Source organism: Colletotrichum chrysophilum (genome assembly GCF_026319265.1).
Source record: "Colletotrichum chrysophilum strain AFK26 chromosome Unknown scaffold_147, whole genome shotgun sequence".
NCBI classification, from domain to species: Eukaryota; Fungi; Ascomycota; class Sordariomycetes; order Glomerellales; family Glomerellaceae; genus Colletotrichum; species Colletotrichum chrysophilum.
This window is the reverse complement of record NW_026517434.1, coordinates 98,381-118,630: the sequence shown is the minus strand read 5'-3', so window position 1 is coordinate 118,630 and position 20,250 is coordinate 98,381. Positions and strand designations below refer to the sequence as shown.

At 51.6% G+C, this 20,250-nt stretch overlaps 8 protein-coding genes and 1 non-coding gene across 9 annotated transcripts; 7 read left to right on the top strand and 2 right to left on the bottom strand.

The window, feature by feature from the left end:
• The first annotated feature begins 3,178 nt into the window (after positions 1 to 3,178).
• On the top strand, positions 3,179 to 3,271 carry COL26b_011674. The gene has a single exon. It is a non-coding gene; the product is annotated as a tRNA-Pro (tRNA).
• A 569-nt stretch (positions 3,272 to 3,840) lies between these two features.
• Positions 3,841 to 4,257, top strand: COL26b_011673 (uncharacterized protein; the record flags this gene model as incomplete). Its single annotated transcript, XM_053184336.1, has 1 exon — positions 3,841 to 4,257. One exon carries the CDS (start codon positions 3,841 to 3,843, stop codon positions 4,255 to 4,257), a length of 417 nt encoding a protein of 138 aa, XP_053031751.1.
• A 2,808-nt stretch (positions 4,258 to 7,065) lies between these two features.
• On the top strand, positions 7,066 to 7,516 carry COL26b_011672 (uncharacterized protein; the record flags this gene model as incomplete). The annotated part of the gene is made up of 3 exons (XM_053184335.1): positions 7,066 to 7,171; positions 7,232 to 7,345; positions 7,413 to 7,516. The coding sequence occupies 3 exons, from the start codon at positions 7,066 to 7,068 to the stop codon at positions 7,514 to 7,516; spliced, it is 324 nt and encodes a 107-aa protein (XP_053031750.1).
• A 332-nt stretch (positions 7,517 to 7,848) lies between these two features.
• COL26b_011671 (uncharacterized protein) lies at positions 7,849 to 8,203 on the top strand (the record flags this gene model as incomplete). The annotated part of the gene is made up of 2 exons (XM_053184334.1): positions 7,849 to 8,023; positions 8,094 to 8,203. 2 exons carry the CDS (start codon positions 7,849 to 7,851, stop codon positions 8,201 to 8,203), a joined length of 285 nt encoding a protein of 94 aa, XP_053031749.1.
• Positions 8,204 to 8,520: 317 nt separating this feature from the next.
• COL26b_011670 (uncharacterized protein) lies at positions 8,521 to 9,987 on the bottom strand (the record flags this gene model as incomplete). The annotated part of the gene is made up of 1 exon (XM_053184333.1): positions 8,521 to 9,987. The coding sequence occupies one exon, from the start codon at positions 9,985 to 9,987 to the stop codon at positions 8,521 to 8,523; it is 1,467 nt and encodes a 488-aa protein (XP_053031748.1).
• A 798-nt stretch (positions 9,988 to 10,785) lies between these two features.
• Positions 10,786 to 11,784, top strand: COL26b_011669 (uncharacterized protein; the record flags this gene model as incomplete). The annotated part of the gene is made up of 2 exons (XM_053184332.1): positions 10,786 to 11,381; positions 11,436 to 11,784. The coding sequence occupies 2 exons, from the start codon at positions 10,786 to 10,788 to the stop codon at positions 11,782 to 11,784; spliced, it is 945 nt and encodes a 314-aa protein (XP_053031747.1).
• A 722-nt stretch (positions 11,785 to 12,506) lies between these two features.
• COL26b_011668 (uncharacterized protein) lies at positions 12,507 to 14,123 on the top strand (the record flags this gene model as incomplete). The annotated part of the gene is made up of 2 exons (XM_053184331.1): positions 12,507 to 12,611; positions 12,699 to 14,123. The coding sequence occupies 2 exons, from the start codon at positions 12,507 to 12,509 to the stop codon at positions 14,121 to 14,123; spliced, it is 1,530 nt and encodes a 509-aa protein (XP_053031746.1).
• Positions 14,124 to 14,219: 96 nt separating this feature from the next.
• Positions 14,220 to 15,092, bottom strand: COL26b_011667 (uncharacterized protein; the record flags this gene model as incomplete). Its single annotated transcript, XM_053184330.1, has 2 exons — positions 14,220 to 14,894; positions 14,979 to 15,092. The coding sequence occupies 2 exons, from the start codon at positions 15,090 to 15,092 to the stop codon at positions 14,220 to 14,222; spliced, it is 789 nt and encodes a 262-aa protein (XP_053031745.1).
• A 483-nt stretch (positions 15,093 to 15,575) lies between these two features.
• On the top strand, positions 15,576 to 16,963 carry ARP2 (actin; the record flags this gene model as incomplete). The annotated part of the gene is made up of 3 exons (XM_053184329.1): positions 15,576 to 15,597; positions 15,732 to 16,154; positions 16,233 to 16,963. 3 exons carry the CDS (start codon positions 15,576 to 15,578, stop codon positions 16,961 to 16,963), a joined length of 1,176 nt encoding a protein of 391 aa, XP_053031744.1.
• Between the last annotated feature and the right edge of the window lie 3,287 nt (positions 16,964 to 20,250).

The window sequence follows — 20,250 nt, the reverse complement described above, 5'->3', positions numbered from 1 at the left end:
AATAATAATAATAATAATAATAATAATAATAATAATAATAATAATAATAATAATAATAATAATAATAATAATAATAATAATAATAATAATAATAATAATAATAATAATAACTATATAAAAGAAATAACTTATTAATTTCTTTTTACCTTTTTACCTATAAGGTTATTTTAAAAAGAGTTTTTAACTAGTTAAAAATCTATTATATATATTATAGGAATACTTTTCTTATTTTTCCTATAGGGTTTTTAAGTCTTTTATACCTATAATATATATATATATTAAATAAGTAAGCTATATACTATAAATTAGCTATATATACCTTAACTAAGGGGGGATATTAATATATAATATTCCTTTATAATAAGAATAATAATATAAGAATAATAATAACGCTTAACTTACTTTAATATTCTATATAAAATAAACTAATAAAGTTCAAGGTATAAAACCTTGTATAAAAATACTCTATTCATTATAGCCTATAACTATAATATTAATTATATAATACGTTTAGTTATATAAGTACCTTATATAATTAGTAGTTTAGTAGGTTATATTTTAAGTTATCTTTTCCCTTACTTTTCCCTACTAGAGGATATAACCTACTCACTATATTAATAGAAATTATTATAATACATCACTTCCCTTATTATTATCTATATAATTAAATACCTATAAATGCTTAAGATTATTACCTTTTATTATAACATAAGCCTATCTATAACCCTATACCATATAGGCGTATATACTACGCCTCTAAATACGCTTATACCTATGCTATTATAGTTAACTACAGCTATAAAGTAGCTAGCCTTAAAAATATATCTTTTTATTATTTATATATATTATAAGTACTATTATAGAGAAATTTATTCTAATTATTAATAAACTATTAAAACTAAGTAGTTATATTAAGTAGTAATGTTATTAGTGTTTTTAGTTATAAGAGGGAAGTAATAATACGTTTTAATAAGAACGTTAAGGTCAATATATTAATAGTAGAGTAAGTAAGATATATTATAAAAAGTAGGGCTTATATTAAGCGCTTATAATAAAGCTAACTCTTAATTAGTACATATAACCTTAAGCTAAAGTATATTAAACTTTTTGAGGAGGTTAATAAGTATACTTATTACTTAGTCAAGTATAGTTAGCTTCTTTCTTATTAGAGAGGAAGTAAGAGGTAACTTAAAAGCTAAAATTATTATTTATTATATTATATATATTAAATAGTAATATATTAAAGTAGTTAGTTTTATAAGTTAAATCTATTAATAAAATATTAAGATATTATTAGAGAAAGGTAATCATAGTATAAGGTATAATAAAAAAAGCTTTAATATACTTATTATTATCTTAGAGGTACTAAAACTAATACTTAGAGGTATTTTATAGTTAATTAAAAAGCTACTTAATAGGGGTTCTATCTACTAGCTTATAGTAGTAGTAAATAGCTAATAAGTTAATAATATTTAAGTAGTAACTTTTATACATTTCTTACTTTTAGTATATAGATAAGTAAGGATTTAGATAAGTTAAGAGCCTTTATTTTAATCTTTAATAATAATATCTTTTTTAGTCTTAAGAGGAGCTTTATAGAAGTTTAAGTAAGCTATTATACTAAAAATCTTATAGTTATAGTAGTTATAATTAATATTAAGTATAAGTATAACGCGCTAACTATACTAATTTAACTTTAGAGTAGGTAATATTAACTTATTATAAGTATTTAGTTAAAAAAGAGGAGCTTTTATAGCGCTTAGAAGTATAAATAGTAGTAGTAAAGTAGTATACTTTAGTAGTATTATAATAAGAAGTATAAGTATACTACTAAGTAACCTTCTCCTCTTTTTTATATATAATCTAAAGCTGAAACTTAGCTTTATAATAAGTATTAATTAGTATAATATTAATAGTTTCTATAGAGTTAAACTTTTTACTAAATACTAATAAGTAGTAAGTAATAAGCTTAAACTTAATATACTCCTTATTACTATAATTATATACATAGATTAGCTAGCTACTCCTAAGATATTTAATATTAAAGTTAATATTTAATATAGAGAAGGTAGGCATAATAATAAGTATATTAGTAGGTATATTATTAATCTCTAACTTACTGATAGTTAATATATTATTACTAAGGTTAGGCTTAAACGTAATTTCTTCTTAGAACCTTATAATAGGTAATAATAACCTCATAGTAGTAGGGTTTAGTTTATAGAGATAGGCTATAGATAAAAGTACAAAAAAATTAGTAGTATAGAGGGTAGAAAGCTAGTACTAGCAGCAGGGGAGGATTAAGCTATAGAGAGGTGCGCTAATTAGCTAGAGGGGTGCGCTAAATATCCTGCCCCTTCAAATATTTATTGTTTTGTTTAGGGGAGCAGGTAGGCTGTTCTCCACCATGCTTAGTAGCAGGTGGATCAGCGGATGCTTCCTACCCGCATTGATCGAGCCGTAGCGGAGCTGACGGATGTGATGTCCGTTTCCTTGGCGGAGCAGTTTGGCAAGCTTGAGCAAGACTTCAAATACGTTTGATAATCATCTTCAAAAAAGTACGAAACCGTGTACAACAGCTTCCGATTCCATCTTGGGATGACACAAAGCTTGCTGTGGTTGTGTAAGTATCAACAGCTTCCGCCGCGGCGAGTGTCACAGAATTGGGAACAGAAAACTCAATCCCGTCCCCGACCATGAGGATTGATTGAAGTCGTGTAGTTTTTTTGGCCACATATTCTTGAAGGATTCAGATCCTGTGGTGCTATCATGATGGCAGCTGAGAAATCTAGGCCTGAAGAATGCCACCGCCATCGCGGTTGGGAGTCGTCTCCACAGCGGCCGTTCTAACCGGAGCTCGTATTGCAGTATTTGGCTTCTGGGGTGTACCAAAATGCAGATGGTTCAGTTGTACCGTCTCTGGTGATGAACGTCTGTAACAAGCAAACATTGTTACATCGCACTACCATGCTGCAAAACATTGCGTGACACGTCAAAACAGCTGGAAATCAATGACAGTAAGGTTGTGCGGCGCTGAAGAATTTGGTGAGTGGGGGCTTGATGGAGTGGGCACCGTCCCGTGTGGGTCGCGTATCGTCGGCTAGCGCCCACAACACGAGGAGTCATTCATGAGTCACAAATTTGTCACGGCCATCATCAAGTAGCATGCTTGATATCAGCCCTGATGGTCTAGCGGTATGATTCTCCCTTAGGGTTGTCATTTGACGATTCAAACTGGGAGAGGTCCCAGGTTCGATCCCTGGTTAGGGCCCATTTATTTTTGCTTTTTGCCCGAATTGGCTCTTATTCTGTTGTGATGGCCTCAATGACGGCCTGGGCCGAGTTTTGGCACCTTTGATGACTGTTGGTTGGTGCGGCCGGCCGGCCTGGCCAATAGGGGCTGTGCACCAAGGCAGCAGCAGCAACAGCTTTGCACGCGGTTATCTGAGGCCTCTCAGGGCATGTGTTGTCCAACGTGCAAGAAAGGACCGAGGTGGTATTGTGTTGGTTGGGACACTCATCGTCCAACCGGCAAATTGACGCTTTGGATTGGTTATGATGATTGGCGGTCATACTTTGGGCCAACAAGGACTGCAGATGATGAGACAGGTAGGCAGAGCAGCAACGGCTACTGGTCCAACAAGGCAGATTTCATGTTGGAGGCCGACGAGATCGACATGGCTGTCCACCCTTCCAGAAAGTCGTTCAAAGCTCGGCTTGTCCTCATTTTCCGCTGTGCTTAACTGGCGTGCCTTTTCGATTACACTCCAGATCCATTGAGCATCGCAACACACAAATCCTACAACTCTTTAGTAGATACTCGCAACATACAATCTTAAGATGGACTGCAATAACTTTCTTGAGTGTCTCCTTGGCCGAGCTCTGATCGCTAAAGATGCGCAGCCTACGATCGATCAGAAGGCGTGTGCAGTGATCTCGAAGGAACCGATAAGATCAAGCGAGGAAGCCGCATCCGAGTTCGTCGACATCCTCCGCACCGCCGAGAAGGGAGGCAAGGACCTCGAGCGACGGCTCCGAAACATCGTGACGACGAACTCTTGGACCGAGAATCTTGCCAAGTTCATCCTCGGCGGCGTCGAAGGTCTTGTCCGCCACCGTGATACTTTCGGCCAGGTTGTCAAGGAAGCGATGGACAAGTCGACCGACTTGGCCCAGCAGGTCTTTGGCTTTGTGGAGGAGCATCCTGTCCTCGTCACCATCATTGCCATTGGCATATTGGTCATCATCACCCCTTGAGTCATTAAGGCGTTGGGGTTTGGTGAACTTGGTCCAGTAGCCGGTAAGTTTATCTATCCAATCCTGTGGGCAATGAAGTTAACTTCTGATAGACACCTTTGCCTCCTGGTGGCAAGCTCGATATGCAGGCTACGTCCCCGAGGGATCCTTATTCTCTTTCCTCCAGCGCCTCGGCATGACTTGGAGTTGACTCCTTGCTTCAGCATGGAGGATGGTGCGGGTGAGAGCCAGACTGTGATGATCGGGAGGGAGGATCTGTGGAAAGGTTTCAGACTCTGCTGAGCGATGGCTAGAGTCACACAGAAGATCAGACTAGAGCTTGGTGTGTAGCATTCGTCGACGTCTTTAGACTTATCTCGCAGTCCGAGCTGCTGAAAGTTGGCTGGTAGGCCTCCGACTGTATGCAAATGCGTCCAACGCGTTGCCGGCCAGTCTTAACCCCGTGAAGTGTGGCATTACACATTGCATGTGAAAGTCTTCGTTGTTGAGCTACTAGACGGTCAGGTTATGATAAGCTTCTTATACAGTAGCCCCATGAGCTATATAACCTGCCATTCCCATATGTCAAACAACTTAAACTGAAGCCCCATGAACGAATCCCAATCGGTTTCATAAACTAAACATACATCGATCTTTCTGCCATCATGATTACAATCCTAGCTAGGTATTATGAGGATCATAATTGCCTTGGTCCCTCTGGTGTTTGCGCTTGTTGGCTTTGTAGTAAGTGTCAGATCTTGAATCAAGAGGAGTTACTTCAAACATTCTAATTTGTGCGAACAGACTACTGCGCTTGCTGTCTTTATCTGAGTCTTTCCAGGCTCTCTCGCCACATGCCCGTCGGATTGTCATGGTTATTCTGCGGCAATGAGGCAGTCGCATGTCAGAGCAGATGCATAGAAGTACCCAAACACATTCAATGGCAAGATTCTTAGTCGCCTAGACCAGAAAATGGAGAACCGTTTGTTTTATGCGATGGTGAAAAGGAATCAAGAGCGTCTAGCACGACTTCCACGGCACAAAATGTGAACAACCGGGCAGGTCTGAGGAGCTCACAGCAGGGAACTGGTGATCTCAAAATTTCATGACAGGTTCAAGCGACCAGGAGCGTACTTTGAGCAAACAGACATATCCATATGTTTCGACCGACTTCCACTCGTGCGGCTGGTTGGGGACGAAAGCTTGATCTTGTCGGCCTCCTGCATTGACGCGGCCGCATTGGGCCTCTCCCTGTCCATCACCTCACACCTGCATTCCCTGTTGGCCCAGAATGCGGCCTGCGTCTACCACCGAACCAGATATCATTTCATATCATAAAAGACTTTTTACACTTTGACCATGCTCAAATTCGGGAGTGTTGCATCAAGGGATGGTCCTCCGCCCGCGGGCCCTTCAATACTGGCTGACACGCACATGAATACATATATCCTCCTTTCTTCCCCTCCACCACATCTCCTGTCGAATTCACCCTAATATTTTTGAACGATACTCAGATCAGTCTGCAACATTTTTCACACTCGAAGTTGAGCCTCCCGCTCACCTTTTGACATCCAGGCACTATGTTGTTGAGTTTCATCGTTGGCCCGGTTCTTGCCGCAATGGGATTTGGTCCACTTGGGCCCATCGCTGGTAAGTAATGCCCGCCCAGTTATGTTTATCCTCAGGACGGAATGTCTAATAGTTCTCTCACAGGCTCTGCTGCAGCCATGATCCAAGCCGTTGTCTATGGCGCAGCTGTTCCTGCCGGGGGTCTCTTCGCCTTCTTGCAGGCTTGGGCCATGACCTGATTCTGGGATGAGTCCTAGACGTCAAGTTGACGGGCTGGATGGTGCGTCGTTTGACTGCCTGTTCCCGAAACTCTAGAGGTTGTGTGATAGTCAAGTGGGGGAGACTGTGGCCATATGCTTTGTCAGGGCGGGTCTGAGGTTGTGACGGACGAAATGTATGTCTCTGACAGCCATGAGGGGATCGTTTGTGTTGTCTCGCTTGTCGGTAGAGGCACCGTCGCGAAATGTCCTCCTCTTTCTCTCAACGACCAATAGAGATGTGTGAGGAGTGAGTTAGCGGAGACAAAACTGCAAGTACCCTGAATTACATCAAGATGATCCTAGAAACTCAGAATGTCCTTTTGAACATGCCTGCAACGTTTTTATAAGTATGAGGTTTCCCCCAAGCTCAATCAGCTGCGCAAATGGGCAACCAACCATTCAGAATCATCACTCCGCATGGAAAGCCAACCTTCTCTTATCACGCAAACAAGAACAGAGCCTGAATATGATGCCCCTACAAGACGTAGCGCGCCGCTTGGCGGTCGGATTGGTAGCCGCCATCCTAGCGTCCGAACAGGCTGATCTGGCTGTGTGTCAAAGAATCTCGTATGGCTTACGCCTTTTGTGCTTGACGGTGGGTAAGTTTTGAGTATTACGATGGGTAATTCGAGTACATGCTGAGATATTAGAACGATGCCCCGACTTCCCACCCAAGTACTTACCATTGGCTCTTCCGCCTTCCTTCTACTGTGTTATTTGCATTGATCTCTATATGCTTTATCGCGACAGCCAACGACAACGACAGATGTGCAACAAACACTTTGACGCGCCGTTGGATGTGGTGCTCGAGTAGGAGAAAGGTGGTCCTTGGTTTCGGGACACAAGAGCTCGACGGCAGTTTCACCCCGACAAAAAGCTGCCTCCCCACCCACGACCAACCCAGTCAGCCTTTTCCTCCTTACAATCTCTCTCCTCACAACCGCAAACAAAAGCAAAACCTCCTTTCACAACGAAGCCAACACCTCTTTCTCTACACACTATGATCCGGCGGATTCATGACCTGGCTGCCAACTGGGTCCAGGGATGGATATCCAACTTCCTCTTTGGATCGATTCTCGTTGAGATTCCTCTTCATTTCATCGCTGGTAAGCTTTCCTCTTGAATTCTTGCAAGATTGAAAAAGTATGAGCTGATGGTTGCTTCAGGCTTCATGGCCGCTTGGTGGCAGTCTCTGTCCGGCGGCTCCGTTCCCGCCAGAAGTATCCTCACGGGGCTTCAGCGCCTGGGCATGATTATTGAACGCCTGGGTCCCTTTGCAGGTAAGAATATGAGGCTTCACAAACAATTGCCTTGGTGCTGGCTATGAAGACTGACATAGAAGCCCAGACATGCTCGGGGTTTGGTTCTGCGACTGGATCGGTGGACTCATCTCTACCAGTCCCCTCCTCGGCACGATATGGCGATTCTTCATGAGGGGTCTCTTTTTCTAAGGCGTTTGGTTGGCGATTGGAGATCCAGGGGTGTGATGGTACAGCTTGAGTGGGTGGAATCGTCTGCAAATCAAGCTCGTGGTCCGCAAGATGTCTTCTCCATAGCTGAATCAAGTCCGCGTACCAGCTTCTGAAGTCGACGAGGACTCTGTCGAGACCTGAGTGAATGGCCGTGAACGCACTACTGACCGTTGACCTATCCCATCCTTGTTGTTCTTTCTAGATTTGCTAAAACCCAAGTCCTTCTTTGCTCCTTCTCACCATCCCTCTCCAAACACAACATTTTCACTAAAACAACTCACACCAGCAATCAACTGTCCCACAACATCAGGATGACTTCAACCATTCTACCAACCCTCAAGAGATGGGTCACGGCCCTCGCCGAGACCTACTTCTGGCTCTTCGCTCTGTACCTCACCATGTGGTTCACGATGGCCTTTGGCAAGATTCTGGTCTGGCTGATCCTGCTGATCCTGGGCTACCGTGACGGCCAAGGTCCGGTCTGCGGTTTGTTTCCTCTCTCGGAATTCTTGGCGGGTTTCCGCGTCCGGAGCTGTGCTGACTTTAATCTGGGTAGGTTCGCCGGCCTGGCTGTTGGATATCTACTTCCCCGAGGAGGAGATCGTCGCGGGCGTTCGGTTCGGAGTCTTCCTGTTCTTCGTTGCTTGCTGGGTCGGCATCTTGTGATGAAATAAGAACACGAAACTCAATGGCGGCTTGGCAATATGGACATGGGGAGGCTCGTGGATGGAGGTAGCAACGGCGGCGACCTATTTCAACGGGATCGAGGAGTACGGTCGGCCAGAGGGATTCATCAACGGCAAAGCCAAGACAGGTTTACTTTTCTAGGGTACCCAGCTACCAGGTTGTGTCCAAAATAACAGGGAAGAAGTCCAAGCAGTCTTTATGAATGATGTACAGTGTTTATCATTATCAGTTTTTCCCTAACCTCAAAACGCCCGAACAAGCCATCCCGCAGGGGAATCGTGGAAAGCATCGCAAAACTATTCCTCCGCAATGCCAGCGAACGCCTCCTTGTCCTTGCCCGCGCCCTCGTCATCCGTCACGGGGGTCGTCGTATTCCACACGTCCTGCTTCAGCGCCTTCTCCTCCTCGTCCTCGACCACGCCAAACTTGGTGACGCTGAACTCGGGCATGCGCCGGCGCTCCTTGCTCAGGATGCCGCCGCTCTTGCCCACCCTGCGCCGGCGCTCCTGCTCCGCGTCGCGCTTCACGGCCGCCATCTCGCCCGCGGCGTCGAGCATCGTGCCCTCGAGGCTGAGGTAGCCGTGGTCGCCGCTGACGCCGACGTCGAAGGCCTTGATGCGGAACCTGACGCGGCCCTTGACCTTCTCGCCGGCGCCGTCGACCCAGAAGCCCGTGGTGTGGATCTGGCGCACGGCGCCGTGCTCGTCCTCGGCCGCCTGCGCCTCGGCGGCGTCCTCCTCCGCGGCGAAGGGGTCGGCGACGTACTGCGCGGCCTCGGCGGAGTCGGCGTGCACCCAGCGCCACTCGGCCGGCAGGCGCGCGGACTCGATGCTGGCGTTGAACTTGCTCCAGCACACGACGCCGATGTGGCCCTCATTCTCGAGGTTGATGACGCCCTCCATCCAGGCGCCGCGGCGGGGGACGAAGAGGTCGACGTCGACGGTGACGTAGCCGAAGCCGACGGCGTACTCGTCGACGGAGACGAGGTCGCAGCGCTGGCTGTCCGAGGTGGCGGCGCCGCGGCGGCCGGGCTGCTCCGAGACGGCGATGTTGCGGAAGGCGAGGAGGACGCCCTTGAAGTCGGGGACGTAGCGGTTCACGAGGGGCTCGAGGTGCTGCGTCGCGGCGGCGGTGCAGGGCGTGTCCCAGCCTATGGGGTAGATGGGGAGGTATAGCGAGACGGTCTGGGTGTAGAAGGGGAACTGCGGCTTGGAGGGTGCGTCGGGGGGCTGGTGGGCTCGGGATGTCGGTTTCGTTTCCGCGGGGGCGTCGACGTCCATCGCGTTCTCGTCGTCGGCGTCGGCTTCTTCTGGCTCGGCGACGGCGGCCGCCTTGGACTTTTTGCTCTTCTTCTCCTTCTCGCTCGCGGGGGTGTCGGCTGAGACCTCCTCGAGGCCTTGTGACTTGCGCTTCTTCTTCTTGTCCTTCTTCTCCTTGCGCTCGGCGTCGGATGCGTCCTCGTCGGCTTCGGCCTCGTCTGTCGACTTCCTGTGCTTGTCCTTCTTGTGTTTGCGCTTCTTCTCGGATGACGGCTCGCCGTTGGTCGTGGAGGCGGCTACGGAGAGGTCCTGCGAGGCGGCCGGGGTATCATCGTCGCTGTTGTTGTCGTCGTCCTTTGGCACCACGCTCTTGGAGCGCTTGTGCTTGCGCTCCTCGCCCTCGACAGCATCCTCCTCGCGCGAGCGCTTCTTCTCCTTCTTGTCCTTTTTGCTCTTCTTGTCGGACTTGTGCCCGTTCGTGACTGGGGAGTCAATTGCCGCCATGGCTGCGGCTGGGGAGCTGTGTGTTGAATTGGGCGGGTCGCGGAGGACGCTGATTCCCTTGATCTTTTTTTTTTTTTTTTTTGGGCAAAAAAAGTTCCAGCATACGGTCGGCCAAAAAAAATTTCGAGGCAAGAGTTCACCGATCGGTGGTGGGGTCGCCCGTCTCCCGCGCTGGGCCCGTCAGCCTCTCAGACAACACCGTCCGGGCAGGGGTCCATTGGTTGGTGCAGAGGTACGTACCCGACGTGGTGCGAGTCGGGGGAGGCTGCCTTGACCGCCTGCTTTATCTGGATGTGTGTTCATGAAAGGGCGTGTTTCCGTTGGAAGCAAGTCGAGAAAGTACTGGGATAAATCAATTGAACGGACCTTGAATTCTGGAGTTATCTGGAATTCAGTGGAGTTATTTTGGGTTACCAGCGACGGCGGGTTGGGGATATGGTTTTTTTTGAAGGGCGCCGAAGGGCGCGCAACACCAGATGCGCAGCGGGGATCAATGGCAGCTGAGCTCTCGCATCCAAGTTCCCCTCTTGTAGCTCCTCCACTTGCCCAGCACGTCTTGGGATGGCGTCAGTTCCCGAGGGGTCGAAGCTCGACTTACAAATGCAAGTTTCAGCGGGGTGACTTTGACGTGCCGTTATCGCTCCGATCAAGTGAAGCTATAAGAAGAAGCAACCATCCAGCCAAATTGCAGTGAATACTTTATTTACAGGCTCATACTGAGAAGCAAGCTGCTGGCTTTACCCCGCTTTGGCAGCTCTCGATAATCTGTAATTCATCACCGCAACACCACAAGTCAACATGTCCTTCACACCTTCCAAGATTCTGGTCTTCGGCGCCACAGGCAACATTGGCCTGTTCATCACCGAAGCCCTGCTGGACGCCAGCCCGGCATTCGGTCAGATCACTATCTTCACGTCACCCTCTACCGTAGAGAACAAGGCGGCGCTGCTGGACGGGTGGAAGAAGAAGGGCGCCAAGGTCATCAGCGGCAATGTCGACAACAATGACGAGGTCAAGGCTGCCTACAAGGAGCACGACACCGTCGTCTCGGCCCTGGGGAGGAACGTGATTGAGAAGCAAATCGACCTCATCAAGCTGGCCGAGGAGACCGACTCCGTGAAGTGGTTCTATCCCTCAGAGTACGGCACGGACATTGAGTACGGCCCCAAGAGCCTCAACGAGAAGCCTCACCAGGCCAAGCTCAAGGTGCGCAAGTACATCCGCGAGAACGTCAAGCGGCTCAAGTACACGTACCTGGTGACGGGACCGTACGTCGACATGTATCTATCTCTCGCCCCGGTGGCACCGGAGGCCGGTGGATATGATGTCAAGACCAAGAAGGCCGTCTTGGTGGAAGACGGCGAGGGCAAGGTCGGCTTGATCACCATGAAGGAGTGAGTCTTTTCTTACGCCGGCGCTCACTTTGAATGTTGCTAACCCCTCCACAGCGTTGGCAAAACTCTAGTCGCCTCGCTCAGACACCCTGACGCGTCGTTCAACAAGGCCCTGAAGGTGCAGTCGTTCGTCGCGACACCGAAGCAGATTCTGGCCGAGTTCGAGAAGCAGACGGGCGCAAAGTGGGAGACCTCCTACGTGCCGCTGAAGAAGCTCGAAGAGGCCGAGGAGAAGGCGTGGGCCGATGGCAAGCCGTACGCGACCATCTTCACCCTGCGCCGCATCTGGGCCGAGGGCGGTACGCTGTACGAGAAGACGGACAACGAGAGCATTGGCGTTGGGCCGAACGATGTTGAGACTTTGGAGGTGGCTGTTGGACGGGCTTTGGGAAAGACCGAGTGACTATTGAAAAGAGTCAAATAAATCGTCAGCCCATTCTTGGCTTGATTATCCCGTACGCCCGACGTGTAGACGTGAGTGGCAGGCTCATCAAACATGGAACGCCATGTTTTCTCATCGACAGAAGACCGAACATCCGCAGCTTGAGTCCCTGCAAGATGCTACGATCGATGCCCGGTTATTCCGACAGAGTGCCTCTAGACAACGAAAACCTGTCAAAGATCTGCATAATCATTCCATGAGCTGGCTTGCATGAACATAATTTGCGAGCCCTCGCTCTCCGAGAATAGGAGCTGTGAGAAAGGTTCTCCCAGCGACATGGTACCTATCCAGCTCAGCAGTCCGTTGTGCGCTAATACGGGCCGCGTAGACACCTAAGCTTAATGCCGTAGGTGCCGCAAGCGCTGATCACCGGCGGGCCCCCGCTTGCGGAACCTGGAACATGGGGGCGCTCAGGGACCTGAACTAATTGAGGTGCTGAGGTGCTGAGGTGCTGAGGTGCAGTGGTGTGTGGCAGCTGTGGCATGTGGGCGCTGTCATGGGATGCCGTCCGCCGGCGTCTTTCCCCAGAAACCGGTTCCAGGTTCCATTCAAGGCTCGCTTCCTCGTCCCGACTTCCCTTCCCCTCAGGTCCGGACCCTTCACTTCGTACAAAGCTTCTTTCTCTCCCTCACACCACACTTTGGACGACACAATTGGAAAACATCGCGAGAGACACGTCCAACATGGCTCCCTCTGGTCTTCGCCAGTGCATGCACGATGTCAGCCCTTACCTGCTGCTACTGATCTGTGTCTCGACGCTGGGCCCCCTGCAGTTCGGCTTCCATCTAGTACGTATTGCATCATACCTTTGCCCGCATTCTCCGACTTCCGTCCCTCACTCAACACGACAACTAACGACGGTGATTCCTGTCTAGGCCGAGCTCAACGCGCCCCAAGATGTCCTCACTTGCCGGAAGAAGTCGATCCAGGCCAAGACCACCATGCTGAAATGGGTGCACTCCAAGTCGCCCGACACCGAGAGCTGGCTCCCCGACTGTATTCCCATGACCGATGCCGTCTTCGCGACCGTTTCCTCGATCTTCACCGTCGGCGGCCTGATCGGTGCCCTCTGCGCCGGCCCCTTCTCCTCTAAGCGCGGCCGCTTGCCTGCGATGCGCCTGACCGCGGTTTTTTACATCATTGGTGCTGTTATCGAGACGCTTGCCGGCAACGCGCCAGTCCTGTCGATCGGCCGTTTCTTCACTGGTGCCGCGGCTGGAGCTTCGACTGTCATTGTGCCGCTGTACATCAGTGAGATTGCACCGCCCAAGGAGCGCGGCCTGTTCGGCGCCATGACACAGGTCTCCATCAACGTCGGCATTTTGGGAGTCCAGACTCTGGGATACTTCTTGAGCTACGGAAAGCAGTGGCGCTGGATCCTGGCCGCTGGTGTGATTGTTTCTCTGGCCCAGGCCTCGGGTCTGCTCCTTGTTCCCGAGAGCCCGGCTTGGCTTGCTGCCAACGGAGATGCTCCAAAGGCCCGCCGCACCCTGCAGCGGATCCGCGGCAAGGACTTTGACATCAAGGAGGAGGTCGAGGCTTGGGACGCCGATAATGCCGTTGCTGAGGCGGAGGGTCTCTTGGCCCAGAGCGACGCTACGCCCCCGACTTCTCCAGGGCTTCCCAAGAAGACTTCGCCCGTCCACCTCGGCTTCTTTGAGGTTGTCAAGGAGCCGCTCTACAGGCCCGCCATCGCTGCTGTTGTCGGCATCATGTTTGCGCAGCAGCTGTGCGGTATCAACTCGATCATCATGTACTCCGTGTCCCTCCTGACGGACCTTCTCCCCGTCAGCTCTGCCCTGCTTACCATTCTGATCTCCGTTGTCAACCTGATCACCACGGCTGCGTGCTCGCCGCTGCCCGACAAGCTTGGCCGAAAGAGGTGCATCCTGATTTCCATCATCGGCCAGGGCACCAGCTCCCTGATCCTTGCTCTCTCGATCAAGTTTGGCGTCAAGATCTTGTCGGCGGTTTCCGTCGTGTCTTTTGTGGCCTTCTTCGCTGTTGGTCTTGGTCCAGTGCCCTTCATTCTCGCGTCGGAGCTGGTCGGACAGGAGGCTGTTGGCGCCATTCAGTCGTGGTCTTTGGGTGCGAATTACGTAGCAACGTTCCTGGTTGCTCAATTCTTCCCTATTGTCAACAACTTCCTGAACCAACTGCTTGGCGGTGCAGGCTGGGTGTACTTCCTGTTTGCCGGATTTGCGCTATTGTTTGCGCTCTTCGTGTCTGTCAAGGTGCCGGAGACGCTTGGAAAGAAGGATGCCGACGAAGTCTGGGGTCGGACCCGTCGCTTGGATTAAGCTTGCGTCTAGAATTGTGGCGATTCAATCATTATCAAGGTAATTGGATGGGAATAAAAGGCGTTTACAGACTTCCATAGGGTATATTGATATTGCTCAGCTTTGAAACAGCCTCCTGCTTCTGATGGTCTGCTCCAATTGCAAAATGCCAGCTTTGACGCCATCAACAACATAGATCTGGCTACCCTTCTCCTTACCGTAGACCTCTATCGCCGAACTGCGAATGATCTCCTCAAGGCCCGCCATGCCAGCACATCCCATGACCACGCAGCCAACATCGCCGCTGTTGAGCAGCTTCTTGGTCGCCTTGACGAGCTTCTCCTTGACCTCTTCAGGGCCGACGTGATGGAAGTCTCCGGCAGTCAACCCGGTAGTCATGACCCCACCAAACTTGGCGTTTTCTGCCTCTTCAGCTTGCCCAAGATAGCACTTGACTCCATGGCTGAGATGCTTCTCCCAAAAGTCGCCAGTGGTCACCACGCCCCATTTTGAAGAGGTGGCGCCAGGTGAGGTGTGAGGAAGGAGTGAGATTGCAGTGAGGACACTTGCCTCGAAGATGCCGGTGACGGCCAGCTTGTTGTGGTACTTCTGAGAGAGTTTCTCGACGAGCGTGTGGACGCTATAGCAGGCGACGAGCAAGCCGTCGTACTGCTCAATCTGCTCGCTGGTGAGGTTGCTGAGCACGGCCTTGGTGCTGCGCTGGATGTCTGCGTCGTCGTTGATGCTGGCGGGGCTGTCGGACGGCGCCGTGTAAGTGTGAATTTCGAGAGACTGACGTTAGAGATCAGCCAGTGATGCTTTTTACTGTCAAACCATCACGGATGGCATGTTGACAGCTTCAAACCCCCAGCTTACATCGTGCAGGGGCATTCCCTGGATGGCCTTCTCCATGCCCCTCGTCATGTCGAGAGAGGAGTTGGGGTTGATCACGAGGATCTTGATATTTCGACGGAGAAGCCGGGTCGTCATGGTTGCTGTTTGGTGTGAAACTTGATGAGAAGTTTGCGATATGTTCACGACACCTTAGGAAACAGTCACAGGAGAGAAAAGCAGCAACTCCGACGGGCTAAAAGCTGCGTTCACGCCGCCGGCCAGTGGAGACAGTGCCGACAATTGTGCGGTTTGCCGGCCCGGTTACGCTGACAGCGACATCTCACACTCAGCAGGTGCACCGCTCAGACGAGCACAGGTGTCGAAGGAAGGTGTGGTGGTGCAGGCTGCCCGTGCTGCGGGGTATCACGTGACAGCGCCTGCTCAGCCACCGCTGTGTGACGATCCAGTTGCAGCACTGGCACTGGACAGCTGGAGGCAGCGAACCCAACCAACCCCACTATCGACGACACAGACGTAACAGCTTCCCGGGTGCTCTCCCCAACCCAACCACACCTCTCCCTCCCTCCCAAGACAGAAGCTCAACCTCTCAGCCCTGCAGCTTCAGCTTCTGCTTTCACAATGGCAGCCGAGGCCCCCATCGGTAAGACGCCATTCTCCTGATACCGCCCTGCAGCGGCTGGCTCCCGGGCAGCTACCGTCATCACCGCTGCTTGGCTGATTGATGATTGATGATTGATGATTATGGGGAGGTGGCTGACGCAAGATCCACTACAGTCCTCGACGGAGGAACCGGTTTCCTCAAGGTCGGCTATGCAGCGCAGAACTTCCCCGAATTCCAATACCCTTCCATCGTCGGCCGACCGATCCTGAGAACCGAAGAGCAAGGAGACACCAATGACCTCGTTATCAAGGACATCATGTGCGGTGACGAGGCCGCCGCCGCCCGCACCATGCTCCAGATCAGCTACCCCATGGAGAACGGTATCGTCAAGAAGTGGGAGGACATGCAGCACCTCTGGGACTACACCTTCAACGAGAAGATGAAGGTCGACACGCAAGGACGCAAGATCCTGCTGACCGAGCCCCCGATGAACCCGCTGCGGAACCGTGAGCAGATGTGCGAGGTCATGTTCGACCGGTACGGATTTGGCGGTGTCTACGTTGCGATCCAGGCCGTGTTGGCACTCTACGCCCAAGGTAAGATACCCTCTCGGAACCACCGTTACCGTCGATGAGCAATGGCGTACACAATGGGGCTAACTTGGCTGCTTCCAGGTCTCAGCTCCGGTGTCGTCGTCGACTCGGGAGACGGCGTGACCCACATCGTCCCCGTGTACGAGTCCGTGGTCCTCAACCACCTCACCCGCAGACTTGACGTTGCCGGCCGCGACGTCACGCGCAACCTCATTGCGCTCCTGCTGCGCCGCGGATACGCGCTCAACAGAACGGCCGACTTCGAGACGGTCCGCCAGATCAAGGAGAAGCTCTGCTACGTCTCGTACGACCTGGAGCTGGACAAGCGCCTCAGCGAGGACACGACGGTGTTGGTGGAGAGCTACACGTTACCCGACGGCCGCGTCATCCGCGTGGGCAGCGAACGTTTCGAGGCGCCCGAGTGCTTGTTCCAGCCTCACCTCGTCGACTGCGAACAGCCGGGCATTGCTGAGTTCCTGTTCAACACGATCCAGGCGGCCGACGTCGACGTCAGGTCGTCACTCTTCAAGGCTATCGTCCTGTCGGGTGGTAGCAGCATGTACCCCGGTCTGCCCTCGCGTCTGGAGAAGGAGCTCAAGCAGCTGTGGCTTACACGGGTGCTCGGCGGCAACCCGGAGAGATTAAACAAGTTCAAGGTCCGGATAGAGGACCCACCCCGCCGAAGACACATGGTGTTCCTTGGAGGTGCGGTGCTCGCCAACATCATGGCGGACAAGGAGGGCATGTGGGTTACCAAGCAGGAGTGGGATGAGCAGGGCCCGCGGGTGCTGGAGAAGCTTGGCCCGCGATAGACGGCCGCGGTGTAATCATCCCCGGGGGTGTGCTGTGGCTGATCTTGGTCTTCTTGTTAGTAGAGTGGCATGCATGCGACAGGTTTCTAGAGCCTCTTTTTTTGTTTTCTAACGAAAAAGTTGATGAAGTCTTTTTTACGTCCGATACTGACGTAGCATTGTGTCCCCGTCCCTGTCTCATGTGAAGCTGTCAGGGGAGAGGGAAAGCATTAGGTAAGGCAACCTAAAGCAAGGAGCTGTGAGGGGTTGGGATGGAAGGGGAAGTCTGATTGATGCCCTTGCTCCAACACCGTGCCTTGGATGGCAGAAATGGCACTGTAGGCAGAAGGCAAGCGCCTTCCGCCACCCAGCACAAGCAGAGGCATAGCAGCCGGGACCTTATGAATGGCAGCCACGCCGCCTCGCTTTCTGTTGCTCTCAGTGAAACGTCACTTTCCTCACTCCTTCACTCATCACGACCGCCGGTGCTCTCACTCGCTTCTGCGTCAATGGTCCTGCGCCGACACCTCTCGCTGCTGTCTCTCGCATTGGCGGCCCGAGTCACTCCTCTGCCAGGTTCTCCATCCCAATGCGACTCTCCGTCCGCCTTCTCCGCACTTGATACCGCCATTCGGCCGTGATCGCACACAGTAAACACCGAAACATTTCTCGACTCGTGCGGGACGCGCGACGCCGATCATCGCGCATACATTACTGGAACCTACAGATTACCTACACTACACTACATACGCAGCAGCCATTTTTCAACCTGCGCAGTTGGGGGAGATCCTCACGCGCATATCAGATATACTGCCCGCATCAAGCCCCCTTCCGGCAACTTACAACCCAGATACCCGCCCGCGCCCCCGGAGATCCCGGCCGAAGTGCCTGCTACAAGCTCACACCGCACGCGTGGTGGTGGCACGCGCGCATATCCTCCGATCTCCGAATCCCACTGAGATTCTACTGCTGCTGCTGGTGACCCCCGCGCGAATTCGCCCTATCACCAGCCCAGCCCACGTCGCGGCCAGATTTGGCCTGTACAGGCATCGGGCGACACCACCTTTCCTTTTTGTTCGTGTGTCTCCAACGCGCAGCAGCCGTTGGGCTTTCGGGCATAACTTCTGCTCTCCTGCAGCACAGGACCACAGTGAGCAGAGAAACAAGAAACCTCCGAACAGGAAAAAAGAATCTACCAAAGCAAGCACAAGAAGCACAAGCACTCGCCCGGCCCCTCTGGCCGACGGGATATTGCGCCATCCTCCACTTTCGCATCTCAACCGCGCACGCGCACGAGGCTGGTCCCACGCCCGGCCTGGCCTGACCTGACGCTGAACGCTGAAGCTGACTGACGCCGGACGGAGACGTGCCTGATCCTGACTTTTATTGAATTTCGGCCGGCGCCGTCTTGTTATACCTTGAAGCCTTGGCCCTTTTGGCGGCGACACGGATCTTGGGTTATCCTTCCCCGTCTTGACACTGCCTCTATCCCGGATCCAGGTTTGGGCCGAACGATATCCACCGGGAAAGTAATTGAGTCTCCATTTCGCCACGTTCCCGCCGCCTGCCTTTCTCTTTCCGAGGGTAGGTGCGAAAGCGACGGACCAGGTTCCCGGGACACACGCAGTTCCATTCAGTTTTAGCCTCTAGACCGGGGCACCGACAAACCACATTGACGGTTGTGGCATTACGCCATTGGACTCGGGCTGCGAGGCTCGAAACCCAGCAGTGACAACCTCAGGCCTGCTGCTGACGGCCAAAAGAAAAGGGCCACGCGGATAACGGCGTTTAGGTGTTTTGGATCTTTCGGATAACTGGACCGGCTGGGAAGGAGTCTGCCACGCAGCATCAAATTCCCACATTGCAGGGAACCTCTTACGGACCACCACATCACTCCAGAGCTTACCGAGCGAGACGCTCGTTACCGTCGGATGATGAGCCTGACCAACCCGCCATCCGTCGCCTCTGGACCCAGCTCGGTGCGGACGGGCACGCTCAAGAGAAGCGTCCAGGCCGCGTTTGAAGGTGAGTTTGGGTGTTTGCTTGTGCTTCATTCATCGTACCCGCCGTCCCTTACCTTGCCTTACCTTATTCACAAACGGACTTTCCGCGTCTGTGTTCGCCCCCTGCCTCGAGTTGGCTTACTCTGATATCCCCAATTTTGCCCATCTACCTGACTCGAACTACTGTCAATGTGTCGTTTGAGGCGGCGGCGACGGCGGCGGACAAACCCAAAAGTCAAGCGACGTGCAACATAAAAAATAAGTTGAGCGAGAATATTGGCGGCAGAAAAAAAGAAGCTCCCACGGGAGTTTGCAAAGACAGACAGAAGGGATGGGGACAGCGTGAGATGAAGTACTTACATCTTCGGAACGATCCATCTGACCCCAATTCCGCCGTCGGCCGCCAACGCCGCCTTCTCCGCCGTGGATTTCCCCTTTCGCCTTCGTTGCTTTTAACAATTTTGTTTTATCCACATTTTCTCCTCTTGTCGATCGACAGTCCCCAACCCCGGCCGGCGTCCCATCCGTCCTGGTGTATCGAATCGTATCTCGCCGTATGCACCCCTCCCACTGCTAATCCTGCACACTGCACTGCACACACTCACACACTCACACACACACACCTCTGTCTCTGGCTGTTGCTGCTCTTTGGCTGCGCTCTGCATAGCTACTAAGAGCCTGGGTTGGAGAAACGACTGATCAGAGAGAGCTCATCCTCGGGAATCGGGGTCATTGTACTTCGCCGCGGCACAGCTCCTCGCTTGCCTCTCAGGCTGCAACTGCGTCGTCGTTTCTCACTCTGGCCCCCTAAAACCCCCAATCTACCTCATCCTTTTCGATTATCCAACTGCCCGACACTAGCTCACATCACGTCGCCTTACACACCCATTCATTACGACCCCAGTTCACATCCAATCGCGTCCCAATCCCATCCTCCACCCCTCCTATCCCATCCTGCCGGGAATCCCGCCTACGACCAAACTTGCCTCTTGCATACATATCTCTGTCGGGAGGCCTTGCACTCACGTTGCGTTCGCGTCTCGTCTCTTCTCCTCATTCCCTCTGTTCGATCTTATTTTCGTCTCCTCTGTCTCCACCACACCCTTTTTCCCTTTTCCCAATTTTTTTTTTCGCTTTCCCTTTGCATCTCACACGAACGCCCAGGCGGAGAGCGGAAGGGCGCCGGCACCACCCAGGTCTTCCCAGTTGTGTGTTTCGGGCCTTCGGCGGGTGGCAGGCTGCATTCTTCCGCCGTGCTCTGGCTGGCCTGCTTAAAGCTTAGGAGGCGCCCGAACCCCGCGAACT